This window comes from Lolium rigidum, chromosome 1 (assembly GCF_022539505.1).
Source record: "Lolium rigidum isolate FL_2022 chromosome 1, APGP_CSIRO_Lrig_0.1, whole genome shotgun sequence".
In the NCBI taxonomy this organism is placed as follows: Eukaryota; Viridiplantae; Streptophyta; class Magnoliopsida; order Poales; family Poaceae; genus Lolium; species Lolium rigidum.
The window spans coordinates 309,514,964-309,530,885 of record NC_061508.1 but is presented as its reverse complement, the minus strand read 5'-3'; the positions used below and the strand labels follow the sequence as shown (position 1 = coordinate 309,530,885).

The window sequence follows — 15,922 nt, the reverse complement described above, 5'->3', positions numbered from 1 at the left end:
TCGCGTGCTAGCCGCAACAGGTCCAAAGGGCCAACCCTCTAGAAGCTCCACACCCGGGGGAGGGGGGGGGGGGGGGAGCCTGAAGCAGATCACTCCAACACCAAATTCACCTAGACTTTGCCCAATGGGGAGTAGACATCACTCCAGGGACGCGTATCCTCCCAATTCACCCGTGGGGAGGGCGACACATGGGTGAGTGGGCCTTTCTGTTCTATGTTCAAAATTCACAGATGATGAGATTGGAGACACGCCTCAAGCCAAGGCTTACCATGCATGATACAGCCTTTAGTTTTGATCTCACGAAAAGAATAAAAAGAAAAAAAATCAACATCAATTGCTCTTCTAATCCTCAACCAGCAAATGCCGTTTCGTTCTTCAAAAGAAGCTAACAAAACCCATCTCGACATATCCTCGGGAGGAAAACTTCTGATGTCCGAAGGTGGAACCACGAAACCTCTCTTCTTTTCGCTCCAAGGTCAATCGGGGCAAAATCAGCTAGCGATCAAACTGTCAACAGCCGCAATGAAGGGACTGGGACTGGGACTGGGACTGGTGCAATAGTTCCCTCTCTGCAGTTTCCTCTGTAGATAACACCTGCTATGAGAGAGATCATCATCATGAAATAGATCTATCAAAATTCAAAGAGGGCTAAGGTGAAACAAGTGCTAAAATGTTAGTACATTGTATCTGTTTAGACTGGAAATGCATGACTCACTTTTGACGGATTATGTCTTTTCAGTGTTTCTTCTTACGAATATCCAAACGGTTCTTAAGCTGCATAAATAAAATTCGATTATCAATCAGCTCGGACTAAAACAGTGGTGTACATGGTACAAACAAAATTAAATTTGACTGGCCAGGGAGCAATACTGAACATGCAATCTGCCCCTAGTTCTTTGACTGGCCAGGGAGCAATACTGAACATGCAATCTGCCCCTAGTTCAATTTCTTTTGACATCTATTTTTTTGGAGTATGGAAAACCATGTGGCACTAACAAACACGGGATATAATTAGAACATCGTGCAACATTACTATGCAGCTTAACAAACAGAAGTACAGAAAGGAAATGAAGAACTATTCTCCGAACAGTGCTGCTCATAGCAAATGATTGAGCTTCTGTGATAGCAAATACAGACAATGCCTAGATTCCAATCTTAGCAACCTTTCAAAATGGTGTGTTCAGGAGGGCGAACCACTTCCTAGTTGGTCACCAAATTGCTCCAGGCCAAGCATGCTTAACCTTACAGTTCTTTGGAGATGTGTGCTTCCGGAAAAGAATGTATATATCGTTAGTACAAATATTCTACTCCGTATCAATTCTATTAAGCTCTAGACCAGGATGTCACGGCGAATAAGCCACCACCTGCAGTGGAGCACATAATTAGGGGCGTGTTCAGATTCTCCCTAGCTTCCCGCTTCCCAAACTACACGTGCAAAACCGAGCTGAACTGCCCAGGTCCATGAAGCTAGATTCGCGAAGCTGAGCAATTTCTATGTACAAAGTGTGGAGCAATCATTTTGGGAATTCATGGATCTGAGAAATGCAGAGCACCACTTATTTACGGCTATTTTGCTACCGCCTGGTCAAAACTTACAGGTTCGACAACCCAAGCTTGACGGCATCATCCTTGGGCGGCTCCCCAGTGCTGGACGGATCTTGCAGTCGGGAGGAGCGGTCGCGGTTGCCGTACCAACATGACCAAGCAGCACCGGGGAAATCATGCTCACCGGTGCCACCAGACTCAGTCCCGCGAGCAGTTCAGTGCTGGCGCCCCATCCTCATCTCTGCTGGGCGCCTTTGCGTGTACTTGTCCAGGAGGACCAGGAGGACGCGAATTCGCGATGCCGTTCCTGGGCGAGGCACGACGGGGAAGACGACCAGGAAAGAAAAGAAAAAAAAAAGAGGGAAAGCCGCGACCCTCCTCTGCGTGCCTGGCAACCGACTAGGTTAAAAATGGGCCAAAAGCTACTGGGCTGATAGCTGTCTAATGGGCTTTCAGTCCATTCAAAAACAAGAAGCTGACCGAACGTTTCCTGCTCCAACCAAGACGTCAGATCTGGGTTTCTGAAACCCGATTTGAGGATTTCAGGAAGTCGGGGAGCCGCGTCCACCGAAGTGTCCCCTAAAGAGATTTGGAGCGCGCTAGACAAAAAAACGTTCCCAGCGTGCCCCAAAGCCTCTTTTTGTTCAGCGCGGTCCAATACAGTGTCCGACGTCTCGAGCCTGTCCCCGCTACACAGGGGACGCTCCGGGCACGCCAGGCACAACGAAATGCGAGGCGAGGAGGCGCGGGCCCGATGGGTCGGGAGCCTAAAACCCATCACCTACCTTTGGTCAAGCGACGTTAATGGTGTCCCAGATTTCCCAGGCGATGCAGGGACGCGTCTCGTCGTGCATGGCCGCGTGGCCATCCGCGCCGGCGTTTATTGCGTCCAACACCCCGCTGCTGCTTCGCCTGCCGCCGCTGTACATTAAGAGCGCCCATGCTTCCTTCCCCATCCCAATCTCACGCCGCGTGGCCATCCGCGCCGGCGTTAATTGCCCCGCTGCCGCTTCGTCTGCCACCGCTGTATATTAAGAGCGCCATTGCTTCCTTCCCCAACCCAATCTCTCGCTGCTCTAACCTCTCGCTGCTCCCAAATCTCCTCTCCCTAGCCAATGTCGTCAGAATAGCTGGAACAAGGACGGGCGCGTCCTCTTCTGGGGCGTTCCGAGGCGCACCCTAGAGAACGTCGTCGACGGCATCCACAACGGCGCTCCAAGGTTGGAGACGCCGTCCTCGCCGCCACCATCTCCCGCAACGCGCTGGCAGCCGAGGAGGACGTACTCGTCCTCCTCCAACTCTTCCTCGTCAGGGCCGGCGCAATCGACGCCGTCCTCGTTGCACCGCGCCGCGGCCTACACCGTCCCCAAGCGCGAGGAGCCGGAGTTTGCGACACCGCCCGTCAATCCGAGGCGCGGTGGCAGCAGCAAAGGCGCGGCGGCGGCGACCTCCTCATCCCAAAGCCGGAGGTGAAGGAGGAGCAGGACGACGAGGCAGCCGGGAAGGCGGCGCTGCTGACGGAGTACGAGCGGCAGCAGCGACGACCCCGAGGACTACCCACGGCTGCACGTGGCGTTCGCGTCGCTGAACGACAAGGACCCCTAGAGGGGCGACCTCGACAGGGCGATCGCCATGTCCATCCGCAACACCGGGAAGCCGCTCGTGGACCTCACCGACGACGGCGAGGCTGGGCCAAGCGGCATGGTGAAGGACGAGCCCGTCGAGCGCGTCAAGCAGGAGGTCGTCACCGACGACATGTACAACTTCCACCAGTACTACGACGCTTCTGGCCGCCGCAAGTACTACTAGATTAGGGTTTAGTTTAAATCTCATCGAATTTCATTTGAATCTATGTAATATATAGCAAGTTTGAATGAATTTGCTTAAGTTTTAAATATCTGAAATTTTGTTTGGGGGATGCGGCTGGGGAGTGACGTCCCCAAACGCGGAACGAACAAAACACGTCCCCCAAACGCTAGATTAGGCGCCGTTTGGGGGATGCTTTGGGGGACACGGCTGGAGATGCTCTTAGGTGCCCAATCCAAACATTTTAGGAGTGCTGAACTGCTGAGGTGTTTTTCTCGCCCAAATAGGAGTGATAATTTCAGATCACTCGGCATGGTAATACTTAGTTTGGCCAAACTCGGCCTCGAAAATTTGGAGGCTCCACATGAAGTCAAATTCAATACTCCTGTTCAGGCGAGAGACTTTGGAGTAATTCACTAACAGGTCATGGAATTGAAAACCCACGATCAAATGTTTGCCATTATCAAATTTTGAGACAGAGAATTGGCTTCAAGGTTATACTAGCACCTAAGAACTTGACGATCACTTTCAAGGATCAGATGGACATACCTTATTTATGTACTTCAGTTGCTCAAGCACTTCATCAGTCCCCAATTCCTACAATGGATAGTCCAGATATCAGTTTTGTATTGCAACTTCAATTACTGAATGGTGCAAACAATATAAGGTACAATTGAGAGTGTTATTACAGAGAGGTTGCAACAGGACTTCAAATAGATGCATGGATGAAAATCATGAAATATACTCGCACATGATTAATACATCCAAAGATTAAACAAAGAGCCAATAAATCTACCACATAATCAATATACCGTAATTTGTGAAGAGCTTGCTTTGCGGCTAACAGGTAAAGCAAGACCCAACAAGGCCACACAGAAAAAAAACGTGGCAGCTATAACACAAACATACCTGTGGAACAGCACAATCAGCATGAATGGGATCCCAAAGAACTGAGCACGAACAATCCCAATCGCTCGACTGAACAACAAATAGTGGTGCCCTGCAAACATTCCCATGAGGTAATGAAAACATCAATGCATATGCGAATGATAGTTGTTAACAGGAAAACACAATATAGAAGAGCCTTCTAAGTTCTAACACATGAAAAATGAGCTCCTTTTCTCCTATATTCAAACTATTGCCATGTGGGGAATAAAATGTCCAATATTTAGCAATCTAACAGCAACAAGCACCCCACACTCACAGAAAAAACTACATAAATTAGGGTGGGCGATGCTACCTCCGCCACTTGCCACAAATAGCTCCTGTGTCTAAGACTTCTTGGCACTGAATCCAGTTACCAATGCTGCTTTTCTTGTCTTCACGCCTTTGTGGCCACTGCAAGTAAAGCACCACTGTCAGGAGGCATGGCTGAAAATGGCCACTAACTCTTTTATTTATTATCGTTAAACAGGTCCATAGTGTGCTGAGACCTACACTTGGACTTGTCATTTCAGTGGCATCAAGTTCAGAGGGATCCATAAAATGATCATCATTGCTGCATAGATAATGGGAATTACTATTAGAAATTTTATTTGACACAAAGGTGCAAGATGAAAAAACGAAAATAAACTAAAGTAGGGCATACAATTTTAAGGTAATTTTAGGATTTCAAATATATGTTATTGTTTATACATTATAATGGAACTTTGGTAACAAAAGATGAAGTTGGAGAATGTTGACTTGGCAACAGCCTTTCGTCACATGATAAGCACTACTCCATGGGAAAGACAAGTGTTTCCCATGTGAATTGCCATTTTTCATAAATCAAAATTAATCCTTAGTGGAAGCTGCATCTCCTGTCCCAGTAGTAATGACATGCTTAAAGTACAAAAATTCAACAAGTGTGAGCATACCAAGAAATCGGACCAGACCATTCTGGAACTTCTGCTTGAAAGTTTCCACCAATCCTCACTTGAGTGTCATATGGTTCAGGATTCATCAACATATCTCTTATTGAACCAACGCTTCGGTGGGGTCTTTGAATGTGCTTGGCTGATCCATCTTCCGCACTCGGAAAAATCTCACGTTTCCTCTTATGTTTCTTCCTTGAACAATCTAGGCAGTACCACTCTTTATCTGGTATTTTCTTAATGCGCCGGTGGCAGCAATGCAAGTGGAATGCTCCTTCACAACAATCACATATTAACATGCGGCATGGATCTTCCAAAGACCCACAACTCTCGCATGCAAATAAAGGGTTGCTTTCATTGTCATCATGGGAGAATGTAGCTGATGAACTGCTCCATTCTGATTTTTCAATCGGGATTATATCTCTTTTGAGTATGGATATGCAAAGCTCCCATGACGTCAACTCCGTAAATGGTTTTGTAGCATTGGTATCGGACGATGAACTCTTCGTGGCATCCTTTGTCTTGTCATTGATATAAGATGGCATGCTTGATATGGAAATTGAGTTCCTATCATCCACATTAGAAAGTGACTCCGATGAGTTCTTCCAAATACTTTCTTTAGAAGCTTCTCGAGGATCTATATATTTCGTTGTACATTCAAAACTTGTTTTTTCAGATTTTGGGACTTCTACATTTGAAGAAATAATAAGTGATTTTCCACTGGAATTTTGGACCCGGGGAAAATTATCTCCAAAAGTTGTGAAACTTATATTTGTCTTCTTGACCGCATTTCCATTTGTCCGAAGAAAATCACATTTCATGTCTGTCTTCCTTCCTTTATACAGATCATGATAATCTTCTGAAGAAGGAACATAACAAACGTCATCGATGGCTAGCAAATTTGAGCTCGAGGATAAATCCGAAGAATTAACTGATGACTTCGATTTCTTCTTCTCACATAGAAAGAGGTTCTTCATAGATCTCCTTGGGCGCATATTAGGTTTAATAGTCATATATTCTCTTGGAAAAGAATTGTGACCGTTTCTACCACAATATTGGACCCAAAAAAAAATTTGGCTAAGGAAACACTCATCAATAGATTTGGATATAGAGGTTGTAATATTGTAGTGCTTAACAAGCACAACCTCAAATGTGCTTGCCCACAAGAGAAATTTGAAAGCTTCTTCCCACGGCTACCCACAAGCTCTTCAATAAGGGTAAGGAAAGCATTAGTCAACTATGTATATTTTCAGGAAAAAATATACAATATCATCTAGCTAGAACACAGGCGAAGTAACCACAACAAGAGCAGAGAATTTGATGAAGACAACAATAAATAAATTAAGCACGATTCACAAGGAGTAAGCGGAGTTGTAAATTTTGCACCTTGCATTGTTTTGAACACCTCTATTCTTCCCCTTTGGACGAATCTAGAGCTCACGAAGCCAAGCTTCTCTAATGGTCAGTGACATCCTAGACCAAGGCTTAATAGGATTGATAGGATACTCATATCAACAAGGTGCATATTATTTTTTGGAAGCTCATCTCCAAAGAACCTCAAGGTTAAGTGTGCTTGGCTTAATAGGATTGATAGGATACTTATACCAACTAGGAAGTTGATCCCTGGTGCGCAAGAAAAATTAGTGTTGGTATATAGGGCCAGCTCGAGGCTGGGGTATTACATGGTCATAACTAATGTGCTTGGATAGGATTTAAATAATTTGGTGATTTACAAGGACACATATCTTGGGTTTATCATCAAAGCAGAGGTAGAAGAACACAAACATCAACTATTGTTAGGCTCAAACCTTCGTGATACTTTAATCCAGTCCAAATAGGGTAAGTAGCATCTACTAGACAAAAATATTTTTTTTACTTCGTCACGGAACATGTAACGAACAAATCATCTAAAGTTAAAATTTACGTGCGTTAGCGGCAAAGTAATCAACGTCTTTCCACCAAATGGTGTCCCTCAAGGAGCTTCACTACACAACATGGTAGTCACCTATATGAATAAACCTGATATGTGGGTCTAATGTAACATTCCTTCGAGATTGTGTGTACAAATCAAATTGGAGACTAATAACATTGAGTTCAAGTGACAAGGACTAATGGCGGAGCTATGTTGGGGCTATCAAGGGGATAACATCAACTTCGAGTGCCGAACCTACATCTAAGAAAGCCCTTTTTTAGAAAGATTGAGCCAAATAAAAATAGATCATGATACGATCATGAGACTTGACAAATCGAGATTAGTCTATTCTATTCTATATATCTAGATTATATAACGGTATAATACAATTAAGAAATACAAATAAAATCATAGCTCCTCCATGCGCATAATCGACATGATAAACCCAAGAGAAAACTAGCCAAGGCTCCCATAGTGTCCACCCATGGCCGGTTTGGTCACACCCTTGCCACGGGCGACGATACCTCCCTCTTATGATCTCATATGGAATGATTTAAGCCGAGAAACACAAAGGTCTCCCCACGATTTTTTTTGTTTATTCTACCTGTTTCGATTTGTTGTCTTTTTGTTACATCGTGGTTTATTTATATATTAGGACCAGGTTAGAAGTATTGGACTCCCATCACCTATCCAATTGTATTCCACCATAGGAGATTTGAATCAATTTGAGTGACAGGGATACAACTAGATCGCACCATTGTGTATTAGATCTAGGTTTTCTTATTTTTGCAGGGGAGTAGATTTTTTTTTTGAAGGGGAGCAGATCTGGGGGGTTTTTTTTTGCAGAGGAGTAGATCTAGGGTTTCTAATATGGGGGTAGTTATAATCCAGAATTGCAATAGAGTACGATCATGCCTTTCCTGCAAGTTCACGGTCATGAGATCAGCATGGAGATTATCCCACAATTAACTCCTGCAGTAGCATAGATTCCCCCTCTCCCCACCTAGACATTCTTTCCCCAAATTCTGCCCGAATCCATTCAATACCTTCCGCCTCCAAATGTGAGGGGCCCTGGTCTCCACGATTCCAACTCATAGACAACCAACCCAAATCCACCCACCATCGAGTGCTACGAGTTCAAAATTATACAAACAGCAAGCATGTAAATCGAAACAAAACAAGAACGGATCTGCGCATAGTAGTGTATCTTCCGAATCTACACCAAATCGCAGGGGAGAATAAGAGAGATAGGTTACCTGGCGCTTCACTGTGGCCTCGCTGTAATTGGATTCGGAGTAACGGCGCAGCTGTGCGGCGGAGCAAGGATGTGGCAGTAGTGAATAATAAAAGAGCAATTATATGTCTGCAGAACTCTTCAAGCAAGCGCCTCTCTCCTTTCTTCTTTAATTAATAATGGGTAAAGTGAATGATATGCCTTCAACGGGGAATGAAACAACATGGATCAACACGCGCTTTTGATATTTTAGAAATACTATCCACACTAATTTATTTATAAGCACTAATTTATTTATAAGGATCTCTCGCAAAAAAAGAAGGATGGCTGGATTGTGAACGAGGGAGCTCTGCCACCCTGGAATATCAATCAGAGATTTTCTTTGATAAACAAATAGATAAATGGAATTGTTTTTTTTTTTGCCCTACCATGCCAAAATATTCTGCATCTAGCAAAGGGCTATTTTTTTTTATATCAATCAGAGATTCGTGCATCGGCGAGCTTGGCCTCCCCGTCCCCTCTACCCTTGTTTCTCCTCTGGCACAGATCAGGATAAATTTACCTTAGGTTGAAGATTCATGAAACCCTTGAACACATGAGGAGGTGATGATGCCACCTTGGGAGAGCAATCGGGGTTAAGACCGTGAGTTTACAACGGATGTGAAGATACGAGAAGGGTGGTGATAGGTTGTGACTGATCTGGCGTCGCGCCGCCAAAGATTAGAAAGAATAGGGGAACAGGATGTCGAGAACTACGACGCTAGGGTTATTTGTGAATGTGTTATATAGTCGGCGTGTGTGTGATCTAGAGTGAGACCTAGATCCAAGGGCTACGAATAAATCACAATTTTGAGAAAAAAAAAGAATACTTGTTTTCCTATCTTATGGAGCATAGAGACCTACTATGGCTTAAATACAATTTGCAAAGAAAGTATGGCATAAATATGTCATTGAACCATCTTTACATGACTCCGTGGCCAAAATGGTTTATTGGTTGGATTTGAGATGGCTAGCCTAGGTTCGTCGGAGGATCTGTTCGGACCTCGGGAGGAAGCCAGGGCACGGCGTCAGGCGGCCGATGACAGAGGGAAACGTCGACTTCGACTCATGATCGAAGTCGAAGAGCCCAGCAGGATCACACGACTCCCGATGGATCGACCACACGACTAGTGGCCTACTCACAAACGCACCACTCATGACCATACGGGTCATTTCCTCTCCACCACGCGCGGCCCAGCTAGGCAACAGGCCCGGTTCGGTAGCATCTTCTCCCAGCACGGGCTCTTCTTTTTCTTCAGAAACACACTATTTTTTTTTAGAAAATTATCTGTATATTCAGAGATATATATTAATTATGCGATTGTTTGTTGCCAAAAATTAAACCTCTGCGCAGCTATGGTCCCTGGTGGCCTGGGCCTAAATCTACCCATGGCTGAGATGAGAAGACAAGACCCTAACCATCGTCTCCAAAAGACAACGAAGTAAAGTCATGCAAAGAACATGACCGCGATAGAGATCGAGCTGGACGAACAAACGCGGGAATTCGCCCAAATCTGCCATGTCATGAACTCACAGTTCTAGAGGAGTCATCTACTGACTTTCTTGGAGGATAAAGACCTCTACGTGATTAGATCCTTGTGAAATTTCACAGCACGCATCTGAATAAACAATGGCGCACTTGTAGGTGTGCGAACAAAACGGATCTAGATAGGAAGATACAAACAAGGAAAGATCATGTATGAATTACAACACATGTACTCTCTCCGTTTCACGAAGATTGTCTGAGAATTATCAAAATTTAGATGTATCTATACACTAAATAATATTTAGATACATCTAAATTTTGACAAATCTTACATAAATTTCGTGGCGGAAGGAGTATGTTAGTTTGGCTCAGAGCCTCGTACCTCAATAGATTCCGTAGTTGTAGATTGATTTTGCATCAGCAAGGTTTCCCATCCTCCCAACTACCGATGAGATTTGAACGGACTAGGGGGTGCTTTCCCCCCTGACCCATCGTATATTTATAGACAAACTTTGGGTGGCAATTTTTCTACTCAAGTCCTGCAGTCAACATTGGGACCGATTTGTATGTACATAAATAGTAGTTTTCTTTGTATGCATATCGGATTCTAAATATATGTTCACATCATGTACCTAGATAAGATTGTCCCAAGAGTTCATTTGCTAAACTATACTAGTCCTCTAGAGACACGACTACTTCTTAAGTCTTAACCAACACAAATTACACGCAAGCACTCACATTTATGACCAGACTTTGATAAGCTTGAAAATTGACAAACTCAGCACATATATACATGTTCCGTCTTCTTGAGACACAAAAAAATACCATAATAAGATTTGATCCCATGTATATACGTATAAGAGCAACTCTAGCAGATCCTAAAAAAGTGATGAGACCTGGATATTTCTAGTATAGGTCGAAAAGACGCACCGAATAGATTCCGGGGAAACATAAAAATCGCAAAATGTGTTCCGGGTATTATGTCACATGCGTAACCGATAGAACTAGTTTTTGATAGACATTTGAGATAAACTCTAAACGAGTCAACGCTCTCGTTGGCGCCAATGTCAACGATGCACAACCTCGATTCCACAACGAGGAGACTCGATCCAAACATCAATGTTCGATTCCCGGCGAGTACCTCCATGGCTAAGCTCCCCAATGGTAGCACCTCCACGGGAGAAGGCAGGGAAGGCCAACACTAGGAGAGCCAGACGAGAGCCTGAGGATGGCAGGGGTGGTCGAGCTCGCAATTGCCAGTGTGTGGGCGTGCTTGCAGTAGCCTGCATCATTTTGATGGAGATCCCTCGGCAATCCCCTTTCTTTCTTGAAGAAATTGGTTGGCCTCCTTCCGAGCTTTATCGTTCAATTTATTTTGCTTGCACAACCTCTCTTGGAACAGAACATTTTTGTTAGTCCTAACTTGATTCGATAAGGCGATCAATGAGTGTAAACCCTAGGATTTGAGGCTACAAATAGCGAGGAAAAAGATATGTGCATTGCATCCATGAATAAAAATCTGGTAAATTTCCCCTTTCAAATAAAACTTGTCGAAGTGATTGAAGTTTCACTTAATTCGATGGAATTGAAGTAGGTCATAAAGTTGAGCGCTATAAACTTCAATGTAACCTTTTACTAAAACCTTTCTTTGGGATTCAGATGATTTGATCTATGGGTTAGATCAAGTGAATCTAGAATGAAGACAATAACACATTATAGAAGGATCAAATACCAGATCTTTTAAGGGATCATAATATGATATTCCTTGTCACAACTTATGAATACAACTCAAATAAAAAAAGGAAGACAATAACCAAATCTTGACTTATCTTTTCCATGTCCTATTCATCACATACACCACATAATAATGGATAGAGATTGCTTAAAGAGTTATCCACATAAAAAATTAGATTTCAAAAAAGTGAGTATTTTAAATAAGTAAAAAAAGTTTAGTACTAAAAAACAAGATGTAATGCAACCAGCAATGAACTGGTTGAAAAGGGAAAATAATTATTTTCTAAAGGATGGTTTGTTTGTCCACTGCGAGAAATAATGATGACTGTATCGAACTTCTGGAAAAATTGATTTCAAAAAACAAATTTCCTCATAATTGCACAAAATACTTAGTCTTTCTTAGTAAATTGCAAAGTCAAAGACTTTGAAACTGACTTGGCGAGCCATGAAAAGTGAGACCATTTAAACTGTACATAAGGTGCCTTCTCTTCAAATCACATTGCGGTAACTATTGCTACTCCAACACCAATTAGATAGTACACATGCAACTGCAGTTGACGGTTGAACTTGAAAACATGAAAGACATATTTGGCACCATTTGAGAACAAGCATCTTATGGACATCCTATGCAATTTGGAATTTTGTACTTGTACATTGACAAATTATGTTTCTACTTGGTAAAAGTGAAGTAGATAATTTCTCGAGAAAATTTAAGTAGATAATAATGTACTCTAGAAACTTCTAATGGGATGGATGTTCAGCCCAACTCTTTAGATATCGCAGCAAAGAAATTTAAGCTGCTCATATTAGTCCATGCAGGCATGCGATCTTTTGCTGCTCGTCTTTCTCTGATATAGCTAAGTTCGTTATAGCTTAGATAAAGTGCAATATTTCACACTGGAAATAGAAAATATATAATGAAAACATTGTAACTTAATACGTTGCAGCGTTATTTATATTGTCTACATAAAAAGTTATTCAATCCTTTTTCAAATAAGTCATATCATGTTTCATTAATGCACGACTTTACTGAGCAATGGAGTAGATTTCGATTAAAACGTTGTCCTCGCAAAACAAATTATAACTTGTGTTTCAAAAGCAAGTGTGTTTCTTGAGACTAATGATTATAAGTAAGAAAGTTTAGTATCAAAATACAATATGTAATATTGTAATGTAGTCCTAAATGAACTGATTCAAAGGGTAAAATACAATCTTTTTTTGTAATATGGTTTCTTTTTTTCCACTGCTGGAGACATAGCTTATTGGTCCAATGACGACTCAATATGTTCGAATACATGGACATACCTCATAAATGAGAGAAAATTTTAGTCGCCACATGAGAACCCTAAGCTTCTGAAAATGTTGATTTGAAGAACAATTTTCCACGTAACTGTTAAGGAAATACTTTGTTTGTTCAAATAAATTGCAAAGTCATGATTTTTTGAAATGTTGATTTGGCAAAGTTTGACTAAGAATGTATTTTGTTCAGTCCACGGTCAATAAAAACATAGACCGGGAAAACAAAATTTCATTATTGACCTATACTACAGCTCCTGGAATGAATCTAACCGCGTTGGCCGGTGAGCGCGGCATAGAAGAGTATGTTCCATGTGTCTGGGAGGCCAGCGATGCACCAGTGGGTGCAGTCCCCACCGAAGTTGCCGCCATTGTACTTGCTCGGGTGCGCATCCTTCCTGAGCTGCGACATGAAAGTGAAGTCCAGCAAGTACACCGGCTTCGCCATGCTAGCCAGGACGCTCCGAATTATGCCCTGCTGCCGGATCGGCCCTCCAGGATACGTCCCCGTGCTGTTCAGCGGCTCCGTCTCCCCCATGCACGTCTTCCTCCGCGCCGCGCCCCACTCTTGTCCCCTAAATCATACATAGGAGCCACATTGAGACGTATGTTTCTTGTGATGAGACGAGGACCCATGAGGATCTTCTTGGGAAATCAAGACCAAATTCAGAGTTTACCTGTAGTGAGAGGGAGAGATCCCTTGGAAGAAGACTTTAGTGCTGGTATGGAGAAGGTTGGCATCGACCCATCGAGCCCAGGTGTTCAGCGCCTTGGCGAAGGCCACCGTCCGGTCCATGTCCTTCATCACCTTGCTGCCCTCCTGGATGTAGTCCCAACTGGAGAAAAAACACCCACACGCAGCGAATTCAGAGTTTCAGCCATTTAATTAACCTCTGCTTGCCTGAAAAAAGGCAGCTGCCAGAGACAGCGTTGCATTCTAGACTCACGGTCGCTTCGGGCCGCTGCGCGGCCACCAGTGCCAGGAGTCGAAGACGAGCACGTCGGCGCCGAGCCAGTTCCGGCCTTCGTTGATCTCGTAGAGCTTGAGGACGCGCCCGGCCTTCTCCTTGACGATGTCCACCAGGTAGTGCGTCACGTAGTACACCAGCGTCACATTGTACTCCTGCATATGCATGCAGCGCGCAGACCGCCGGCCAGACCGATCAGGCGATCACCTCATCGTGCGCACATCACACTACCACAGTGCCCATGCCCAAACGCACCCAGCAACTATTTACTTGGACAATCGTACCTGGAACGTGACGGTGCTCGATGGATTGATCTTCCTGGACCGCGGTGAGACCGTGTACTTGGTGTTGGGCGCCGCGGCGTGGATCAAGCACAGCAGCGACTCGTACTGGTTCAGCGCCAGCGAGTCGCCCACGAACATCACCTTCTTGCCGGCCCACATCCTCAGCAGCGCCAGGCCGTCGAACCTACACGCACTCACCCCGACATCATCTCGACGCCATTATCACCAAGACCAAAGGCGGCCCAATACCATACCAACATGGAAGGCTATATTGGGCGTGATCAAACGCATGGAGGTCAGGAGAGAGATTGAGGGTGTGTTTGGTAGCCCGGGCCAACACAGATTGTCTATCTCCTCTCAACATGTTGACCCTAGCCAAGTTGAGGTGAGATTTTATCATGTGTTTGGCAGCTCGTATACGTTGAGATATGCTTGGCTGAGATGTTGTTTGGTAGTATTCGTGCTGAGCTGAGAATAGTACATAGCAGTTTTACAAAGAGGTCTAGCTATTTTGCAAAAAGACCCTGAAGAAGATAAAAAGGAAAGCAATTGAGTCCATTTGTCTACAGCGTACATCTGGGAGCCAGCCGGCGGCCAGTAGAGAAGCGGCGATGGTCGGCGGCCAGCAGAGAAGCAGCGCTGGTCGGCGGCCAAGGAAGGGGCGACGGTGAGCGGTAGTGCGCCGGCGGGAGGTGGTGCGCCCGTTGCTGCTGCTCGGCGGGAGGGCAAGAGAGCGGCCGGCTCGAGTCCAAAGATGGGAACGGCGGGGGCGTGGCCGTTGCTGCTACTCAGCGGCGGCGGGGTTGTTGCTGCTGCTCGGCGGGAGGTCAAGAGGCCGGCCGGCGCGAGATGGGAAGGGCGGCGGCGCAGCCGTTGCTGCTGCTCGACGGGGGAGCCTAGGACTCGGGCGCGGCCGACGGTAGATCTGGAGGTCCGTCGTCGTGAGATGACGAGGGCGCCGGCGCGGCCCTTGCTGCTGCTCGAAGGCGGCGGCCCTTGATCCTCCTGCCGGCGGCGCCCTTGGTTGTGAACGGGGTAGGTGGGTGGCGACGGGAGAGGCAGCGACGGAGGAGCCTCGGGCTCGGGAGTTGTGGTTGTTGCAAATGAATGGGATAAAGGTGGGGGTTGGGGGTCTGGGGGTGTCCGCGACGCGATTTTGCGGGATGGACTCAGCTTGGCTGAGTTGTGAAGCCCGATTTGAGCTTCACAATCGGGCCTGGCTGAGGAGCCTTTTCCGTATGAGGTGGGATAGTTGTGATGGATTGACACAGGCCAACAAACACATGTTTCTCCAAAAATCTGTGTTGAGATGAGATTTTCTGAGTTGCCCGGGCTACCAAACACACCCTGAATTTCGCCAATCGGACTAACCTGGGCAGGGAGCAGGGTGGTTTGGGCTGCCATCGGTACTTGAGGTACTTCGTGTCGGGGCGGTTGAATCGGTGGCAGTCGAACTGGGAGCGGATGAAGGGGCAGCTCGTGGAATCGTACAGAGGGTACTTCTCGTCCGTCACCCAGGTCCCGGTGAACATGTCGCACGAGCCGGATGCCATGGCCGCCGTGGTGCACCCGGCCAGGAGCGCGGCCACGACGGCCGCTGAGATTACCGCGCAGTACGTCATTATAATCCCCATCCTGCAAAGGAGGAGACGAAGCAATGCAGGTGAGGACTGGGTGCGGGGGAAAGGTTCTTGCGACGGTCAAGGAGTGGGAACTCTGAGGGAGGGGGAGTGGTATATGTAGGCAGGAGCAGCCGGCCAGGCAG

General features: G+C 45.5%; 2 protein-coding genes across 6 annotated transcripts; both read right to left on the bottom strand.

Annotated features, from left to right (window-relative positions):
* Positions 1 to 214: 214 nt before the first annotated feature.
* LOC124697591 lies at positions 215 to 8,676 on the bottom strand. 5 transcript variants are annotated; one of them, XR_007000814.1, is made up of 9 exons: positions 8,373 to 8,676; positions 5,208 to 6,408; positions 4,789 to 4,849; positions 4,592 to 4,689; positions 4,261 to 4,351; positions 3,901 to 3,948; positions 1,164 to 1,265; positions 716 to 774; positions 215 to 594 (listed from the first exon to the last, which is right to left on the bottom strand). XR_007000814.1 is itself a non-coding variant. In XM_047230173.1 (7 exons), the coding sequence occupies exons 1-6, from the start codon at positions 6,215 to 6,217 to the stop codon at positions 736 to 738; spliced, it is 1,347 nt and encodes a 448-aa protein (XP_047086129.1). In that variant the 5' UTR covers positions 6,218 to 8,366; the 3' UTR covers positions 215 to 597; positions 716 to 735. The 5 variants fall into 5 exon arrangements, 2 of the variants coding, with proteins under 2 accessions (XP_047086129.1, XP_047086123.1); XR_007000815.1 differs by lacking the exon at positions 8,373 to 8,676 and having other exon boundaries at positions 5,208 to 6,063; positions 6,163 to 8,366; XR_007000813.1 differs by lacking the exon at positions 8,373 to 8,676 and having other exon boundaries at positions 5,208 to 8,366.
* A 4,497-nt stretch (positions 8,677 to 13,173) lies between these two features.
* Positions 13,174 to 15,710, bottom strand: LOC124684127 (protein trichome birefringence-like 38). The gene is made up of 5 exons (XM_047218515.1): positions 15,529 to 15,710; positions 14,158 to 14,341; positions 13,853 to 14,028; positions 13,583 to 13,741; positions 13,174 to 13,480 (listed from the first exon to the last, which is right to left on the bottom strand). Exons 1-5 carry the CDS (start codon positions 15,708 to 15,710, stop codon positions 13,174 to 13,176), a joined length of 1,008 nt encoding a protein of 335 aa, XP_047074471.1.
* Between the last annotated feature and the right edge of the window lie 212 nt (positions 15,711 to 15,922).

What these genes read in the sequence shown, in the direction of transcription:
- LOC124697591 (XM_047230173.1), bottom strand. Translation starts at nt 6,217, where the DNA reads ATGACTATTAAACCTAATATGCGCCCAAGGAGATCTATGAAGAACCTC. An exon ending in ATTTGTGGCAAGTGGCGGAG is followed by an intron (nt 4,352 to 4,591) that starts GTAGCATCGCCC and finishes GAATGTTTGCAG; the next exon opens with GGCACCACTATTTGTTGTTC. An exon ending in CTGATTGTGCTGTTCCACAG is followed by an intron (nt 3,949 to 4,260) that starts GTATGTTTGTGT and finishes TATCCATTGTAG; the next exon opens with GAATTGGGGACTGATGAAGT.
- LOC124684127 (XM_047218515.1), bottom strand. Translation starts at nt 15,710, where the DNA reads ATGGCATCCGGCTCGTGCGACATGTTCACCGGGACCTGGGTGACGGAC. An exon ending in CCACCCTGCTCCCTGCCCAG is followed by an intron (nt 14,342 to 15,528) that starts GTTAGTCCGATT and finishes GAGTGCGTGTAG; the next exon opens with GTTCGACGGCCTGGCGCTGC. An exon ending in CGCAGCGGCCCGAAGCGACC is followed by an intron (nt 13,742 to 13,852) that starts GTGAGTCTAGAA and finishes TTTTTTCTCCAG; the next exon opens with TTGGGACTACATCCAGGAGG.